This window comes from Alligator mississippiensis, chromosome 1, assembly GCF_030867095.1.
Source record: "Alligator mississippiensis isolate rAllMis1 chromosome 1, rAllMis1, whole genome shotgun sequence".
NCBI lineage: Eukaryota > Metazoa > Chordata > Crocodylia > Alligatoridae > Alligator > Alligator mississippiensis.
The window spans coordinates 65500946-65508425 of NC_081824.1; the positions used below are offsets into that span (position 1 = coordinate 65500946).

A 7480-nucleotide genomic window follows, 5' to 3' on the forward strand; every position below is an offset into this window, starting at 1 on the left:
AACAAGAGCTTTCAGTGCATTACTGTGGCAAAAGGGACAAATGCAACTTTTGGATGCATCAAGGGTAGAAACAAGAAAAGAATCCTGCCTATGCTACTGGAAAGACTGCAGCTAGAATGCAAGCTGGATCTGCTGTCCATGCTTCAAGAAGGAAATAGTAAGGAAAGTTCACAGAAGTACCTCAAACAATTCAGATGAAAAACTTGCTTTGCAAGGCAAGGCTCAAATAGGTCAGCTTATTGAAAGTGATTAAATCTGCAGGCAGGTTCTTGCACAGAAAGGAGATGAAGGTACTTCTAAACCATGTGGGGAGTGATTCACCTGCTGGAATCATCTAGGCATATCTTGCTTAATTCCTTGCTACTACGGTAGCCCCCAGCAGTGTTTGCATCTTTTCTCTCCTGCTTTTTGCCTCCTGACATGCCTTTTAAGCTCCCAAAGTATTCCTGTCTTTGGGTTCAATACTCTTTTGGGGCTGAATGTTAGTGTAGGTAAGAGGCAAGATTTTTTGTGGTATTTTATTGGATCCACTGTATAGTTAAGAGCGCTGTTGAACAAGCTTTCATGCATCATGGGCACCTGTACACATGCAGAGAAGCTGCTGTGACACACTATAATCACAAAACATGGGAGCATACTCGATTAACTGTGGTAATTACCACACTCCCCAACGAACTCCAGCATCACGTGTATCAACATCCCCATGCTGAAAAATGGTGATAAGGGCATTTTAACTGAAGCTCGAACAAGCTATAGTTAAAGCATCCCCAATGCCATTTTGCCTCAGGTCACCTGACCAGCTAGCTACCCAAATATTTCACTTTGATTTGAACTGATTAGTGGGGAGCAACCCTCCTAATGTCTGCTTGTCTACAAAACTACTAATTCAAAATCCTGGTTTGGTCCTCTGAATTAAAACTAAGTTCTCAACAAATGGAATGGCCCATTTATTTCAACTGCAGTGAAATAAGAACACTTTTCAAGTACACACACAGGGCAGTCCCACAGAAATAAAATGAATAGATTTCTCAAAAACAGAGATCTGGGATTCTATTCAGTAGTGCTTGAGGAAAAATCAGATATAAACTCAGTTCTTTGCTTTTATTCAAGCATGAAACATGAGTAGTGTGTTCTTTTACAGGCCTAATGATAGCATTGCGCAGGTAAGGGTGAAGCAGTGATACAGGAGTGATACAGGAGATGCCTAATATATTGCCAAGTGGCTAGGAAGCCAAGTCATTTTAATAAAAAAAATACTTTAACTCTTCAAAATTGACTAAATCTGGCTCATATAAAAAAAAATTGTGAGACCGAGCTCTGGTTTCATTGACTTAAACTTTGTAAGTATGAGCAAGTAGAAATTTCACACCTTCCCCAGCACTCAAGGTATTTAATTTGTGGATTTTTTGCTACAAGTTTGCCAGTCTTACAGTTTAGAAAGAAAAGGATTTCTTCTTAATCCAAGTAGTACCTGAATATAAAATCAATCACAATTGAAATGGCTACTCCATGGCGCAAAGGTAATAAGATGAACTCTAAGAACATAGAATATGCTTAATATATTCTAGATGACCACAAAGCAATGTAATAACTGCTTTATTGGTTACAGTTAAACCCATTACAGTTAAATATTGATCCCAAACATGAAACCAGCCATTTTTGATTAAGACAAGGTATTCTTTAAGAGTTCCATGGACCTGAATGGAGAGATGCTAGTTAAGGAGTCATCTTGTAAACTGGAATCATTGCTGTTTCTTCGGCATCGCAGCTGCATACAGCTCATAAAGACCATAGACTGATCCTGAAGTGAAAGAAACATGATTAGAAAGTTTAGAGAGAGAAGCAAGCCAAGTTGCTTTAAGTTTGCCCTTATTTTGTAACTTGTTAATTGCAGTCTAGAGGCTGCTGGCTTCACTAAGAGACATGACTAATATCTGCCATACTTAGTAGAACTGTGCAAAGCTTCAGTCGCTGATTCATTTCGGAGGAGACTCAGCGTGGCAGCCAAATCTCTGAATCCAAACTGAAATCAGGAGACCCTTTAAACTCTCCAAATCGAATTGGATGCCTCTGAATCAATTTAGAGAGATTCGATGATTTAGCCATAAACACAGCTTTACATGTTTTTTCTGAGTACCTCAAGGTATGAGGCATGGCTCATGAATGCTGAGATGGTGGGGCAGATGGAGTGTGGGAATCAGAATCGAAATCGGGGATAGTGATCTGAATCAGTGAACTGGATCACTGTCCCCCAAATCTGAATCGAATACAGCCCGCTTTGCACACCCCAATACTTAGTAGCAAATGTACATTAGCTACAAAAGGCTATTTATTCCTTCTTTTGAGCAATTCATGACAAATTAGAACTCCAAAATATGAAAAGTAATTCCCTTTGGAATAAAAATCCATAACAAAAAAAGATTCTATCCAGGAAAGGCAGTAAATACCAGAAGCATCACTCTGCAATAAAAACCACAGTAAACAGCCATAGTACAACCATGTGGTCCCATGCAAACATTTTGCTGCAGCTCTATATATCCCTGCTTAATTCAAAAACCCTCATCTTCCATGGGGGGGGGGACCCTAACCCTGCAAAGTATCCAGGTTATTCTGTGTATATGCTCAACAGGAAGAGAGTGGTTTTCTATTAGTAAAAATTAGAGTGAATATAAAAATTTAGTTTACATTTATTGGAAAAATGCTTAGCCTCATTATGGCAGACAATTATAGAATCATAGAATCTAAAAGATCAGAACAGACCTGCAAGTTCATCAAGTCCACCCCCTGCCATGGGCAGGAGGTTATTGGGCTCAAACGAGCTCAACGAGGTGCTTGTCCATCCTCCTCTTAAACACCTCCAAGGATGGTGACTGCACCACCTCTGCTGGAAGCATGTTCCAGATACCCTTATGGAAAAGTTTTTCCTAATGTCCAACCTAAATTTTCCTTAATTAGCTTGTGCCTGTTGGTCTTCCCCAAGGGTGCCTTTCTGAAGATTTGCTCCCCTAGATCCTGGTGTTCACCTCTGACATACCTATAGGAGGCTATCAAGGCACCTCTCAGTCTTCTCTCGCTCAGACCAAACAGCCCCAGTTCCCAGAGTTTCTCCTCATAGGACTTATTCTCCAGGCCCCTATCCATGTGGGTGGCCCTTCTCTGTACTCTTCTGAGCTTATCCACATCCTTCCTGAAGTGCGGCGTCCAGCACTGGACACCATACACCAACTGTGGCCTCACCAATGCCAAACAGAGGGGGAGGAGCACCTCTCTACATCTGTTTGCAACACATCGGCTGATACGTGCCAGAATTCTATTTGCCCTGCTGGTGACTTCATCGCGCTGTTGGCTCATATTCATCTTCTGGTCAATTGTCACCCCCAGGTCCCTTTCAGATGCAGTGCCAGCCAGTGGACCACCACTCATCATATAGTTGTGGTAAAGGTTCTTCCTACCCAGATGAAGGACCTGGCACTTGTCCCTATTGAACCTCACCTAATTACGTTCAGCCCATAGGACCAGCCTGTCAAGGTCCTCTTGGATCCTTATTCTATCCTCAGATGTGCCCACAGCTTGGTGTCATCCGCAAACTTAATCACTGCACTTTCCACCCTGTCATCCAAAGTCACTGATGAAGATGTTAAAGAGCATGGGCCCAAGCATGAATCCCTGGGGGACGCCACTGGAGATGGCCCTCCAGGATGAGGCCATCCCATCAATTACAACTCTCTGAGATCAGCCTGAGCCAATTGCCAACCCACCTCACTGTAGACTGGTCTAGGCCAGCGCCCTCTGGCTTAACTGAAAGGATCTCACGGGGAACAGTTATCAAAGGCCTTGCTGAAGTCTAGAAATGTAGGCTCAGTAGAAAGAACTGCACAAGATTTACAACTGCCATCGAAGATAAACTTAAAATATACATCTTTTAAGAACTGAAACAAATTGCTTAATCAAAATTTAATATTAAGGCTTACCAAAAATTGTAATTGCCATTGTGGTCCTATACAGCAAATGATCCATTACCCCACCCTTAAGGTATACTGGAAGTCCATTATCCTCCTAAGAGAAATAAAACCACAGCAGTAGAGTGGTGCACAAAAGCTGCTTTTACATTAAGCTAGCCATATGTTTACACAATTTATAGTTCAAGCAATATTAGGTCGTTAGTGCCTTAAATGCAATCGATCCTTTACAATTAGTTCTCTCTATTTCAGGAAGTCTTTCCTAACCAGTATGCTGCATCATAGATTTTTTTTTAAACAATTACTTACTCAAGAGTCAACACAGTCCTTCAAGTTATTTTTGCAGACAAAAGTTGTCTCAACATCTAGGGCTCAGTGAACAACTGTTCAGCATGGCACCCTTGGGGAAAACTAGGAGTAATGGTCACAAACGCCTGAAAGATGGTTTCAGGCTCAACATTAGGAAAAACTACTTCACAACTAGGGTTTCCAGACTGTGACCATTACTCCTAGTTTTCCCCAAGTGTGCCATGGTGAACAGTTGTTCACCAAGCCCTAGATGTATGCTTCAGATGTAGCGGTAAGCTGCTACCAAGTCCCCTCTCAGGCTTCTCTTTTTCAGGCTGAAGAGTCCCAGGTCCCTCAGCCTTTCCTCACATGGCTTGCCGTGCAAGTCTCTGATCATATGAGTGGCCCTTCTCTGGACTCTTTCAAGCTTTACCATGTCCTTTTTAAGGTGCAGAGCCCAGAACTGGATGAAGTACTCCAGCTGCGGTCTCACCGGTGCTGAGTAGAGCAGGAGAATCACTTCTTTGCAATGGTTTTGCTGGACATACATCAATTGATGCATGCCAAGGTATTCTTGGCCCTGCTGGCTACAGCATTGCACTGCCTGCTCATATTCATACTGTGGTCAATTATTACCCCCAGGTCTGTGGTGGCCAGTGATGGGGGATCTTCAGTCCTGCTGCCTGATGAGAGGCAGCAGTTGGACAAGCATGCATGACACAAGTTTTGCCTGTGAGCAGCTAGGGGTGCAAGGCCCCAGAACCCCCCTGCACCTACCTCCTTAACAGCTGGCAGGCTTTGTGGCCCCAGCAGGGCCTAGCAGCCAGGCCTGCAGTGGTTTCCCGGCCCCTCTGCCCCAAGACAGACATAGTTGCACAAGCACCCATGACTTGAGTTTTGCCTGCCTGTGACCAGAGGTGCAGGGCCCCAGAACCCAGAACCCCTGCACCTATCTCGTTGACAGCTGGCAAGCTTTGTGGCCTCAGCAGGGGCTAGCAGACCTGCAGCTTTCACCCTGCTGCGCCTTAACACAAACAGTGTCACCTATGTCACGAGTTTTGCTTGTCTGCAGCTTGAGGTGCAGTTTCCCCCAAACCCCTAAATCTATCTCCTTGAAACCTGGCAAGCTTCGTGGCCTCCACAAGGGCTAGGATACCTGCAGTTTTGACCCCACTGTGGCTTAACACATATATGTGACATGAGTTTCTCTCTCAAGACTTTGGGGTGCAGTTTCTCTGAACCCCCTGCACCTATCTTCTTGAAACTTGGCAAACTTTATACCCTCAGAAGGGGCTACCATTTCCACAAGTTTTATCCAAATCTGGCCAGAAATTATGTTATAGGCTGTTTCAACCTTCCCCATTATAGCCTATGGGTGAAACGTAGAAACAGCACTGAAATGGCGAAACGTTTCGACTTGCCTCGTTTTGTTTTGAGGCTGTTTTGACCATATCTGTTTCAACCTCGAAACAGGTTGAAACAAAACTGGTGGCAAAATTTCGCACAGCCCTAGTAATAATGTCACAAGTTTGAATGTACATTCAATACCTGAAAAAGCTTCTGCTTCTCTGGTACTCTATTTTTAAACTGCCTGCATGAAGTAGTATTTATTGTCCTCTGAGAAGTCTGCCGGAGAATCTAAAACAAGAAATGTAGAGTTTTAGAAGAGTATACTTTTAGCAAGATATTCTAGATATATTAAGTTTGAAGTGAAAGTACTTTTATTAATACTTAACACTTTAGAAGCTAATTTATGCCTTTCACATAAAACTAGAACATGCTGGGGGGGGGGGGGGGGGGGGGGGGGGGGGGGGGGAGAGACGGGCTCCACTTCCAAAAATGTAGAAATGGTTACAGAATGACACCAGTGTTCGTCAACTGAAGGCACATTTCTTGAGTTTCTCCCCCACACACACCCACCTTCACCCACTAAAATGAGTCCATCCAGCTGTTGTTTTTACTGGTTTAAAAAAAAGGGTAAAATATCATTTTTTCCAATTCATCAAGAAATCAGACCTGTGCAGGATGTGAAGATGGCAGTGCTAACTAGTTAAGTCTTCTTCTGCTCAGCCTTAACTTCTGTGCAAGCCTTGTGTCGCAATTCATCATAAAGTTAAACAAGCCGAGCTACACATGCAATTGGTTTCATTTTGTTGCGAGTCATAAAGCGGCTACACAAGCATAGGATCTCACTGTATTACCAGAGCTAACTGCAAAGTTTATATTATAGCTCTTTCTTGACAGTTTTTCCTTGACTCTAGGCTAAAAAGAAAAACCAACAAAACCTGCTGTGCCTGATGTTTGAATGGGCTACTCAGCTACTACGAGTCTGACAGCAGACCACAAAAACACGGCCAATTCTTATACATGACACGCATACAACAGGCTCAGTGGCACACTACAGTGGCTTTAAGAGTCTCCAAGCACTTCCAGACAGTGGCTGTGTGGAGGACAAAAAAATCACGGACTAAATATAGACATTGGATTTATGGCACGTTATAACCTGCCTGCCAGCCAGTAACCCCAGGTAAACCTCTACAAGTTACCAGCTCCAGTCCATCACCAGGTCACCCCCACCCCCCATGTGCCTCCCTGCCAGTTGTTTGCCTGGCAGGGCCCCACACTCCTGCTCCTTCCAGGGGAGCAGGACACAACAGTGGACTCTCCCTGTGCCTGAAGAAGGCCATATGTGCCTGAAAGCTGGCAAGGCACAGTTTTTCCAGCCATCCAGTTGGTCTCATAAGAGCTACCACACTTGCCCAAAGCAGCTGTTCTGCCCATGTCCTTAGACCCACACGGTCACAGCCAGCCCCGGCGCTGCGCTCCCCCCCACGCCGAGAGCCGGCTCTTCCCCGCGCAGGGAACTGCGCCATGAGCGCAGCGTCTGCCGGGCGCCGCCCGCTTCCTCCTCCGAGCCCAGGGCAGCGCCTCGGGCCCAAGCTAGAAGCGGAGCAGGGCGCGCAGCAAGGCAGAGCCCGGAAGGCCCCAGCGGCGCTAGAGCCCAGGCTCGGGACCGAGGGAACGGCGTTAGATGCGGCCCCGAGCGGGGTAGGGGGGGAAGCCGGCCCGGCCGCGCTCACCAGCAGACCCCTCAGCATCTTGACCCCTAGCGACATCTCGTCCGCTCTGCGGCAAGGACAGCGGAAGCGGAAGAGCCGCTCTGCAGGAAGACGCGCCCTACTACAGAGAGGAACGCGGGGGTGGCTAGAGCGGCCGCGGCGGCTACGTGATGT

General features: G+C 45.5%; 1 protein-coding gene across 1 annotated transcript; it reads right to left on the minus strand.

The window, feature by feature from the left end:
- Nucleotides 1-1580: 1580 nt before the first annotated feature.
- On the minus strand, nt 1581-7437 carry LOC102558154 (cytochrome c oxidase subunit 7A2, mitochondrial). Its single transcript, XM_006262254.4, has 4 exons — nt 7328-7437; nt 5796-5885; nt 3972-4056; nt 1581-1801 (listed from the first exon to the last, which is right to left on the minus strand). Exons 1-4 carry the CDS (start codon nt 7361-7363, stop codon nt 1743-1745), a joined length of 270 nt encoding a protein of 89 aa, XP_006262316.1. The 5' UTR covers nt 7364-7437; the 3' UTR covers nt 1581-1742.
- Nucleotides 7438-7480: the final 43 nt, after the last annotated feature.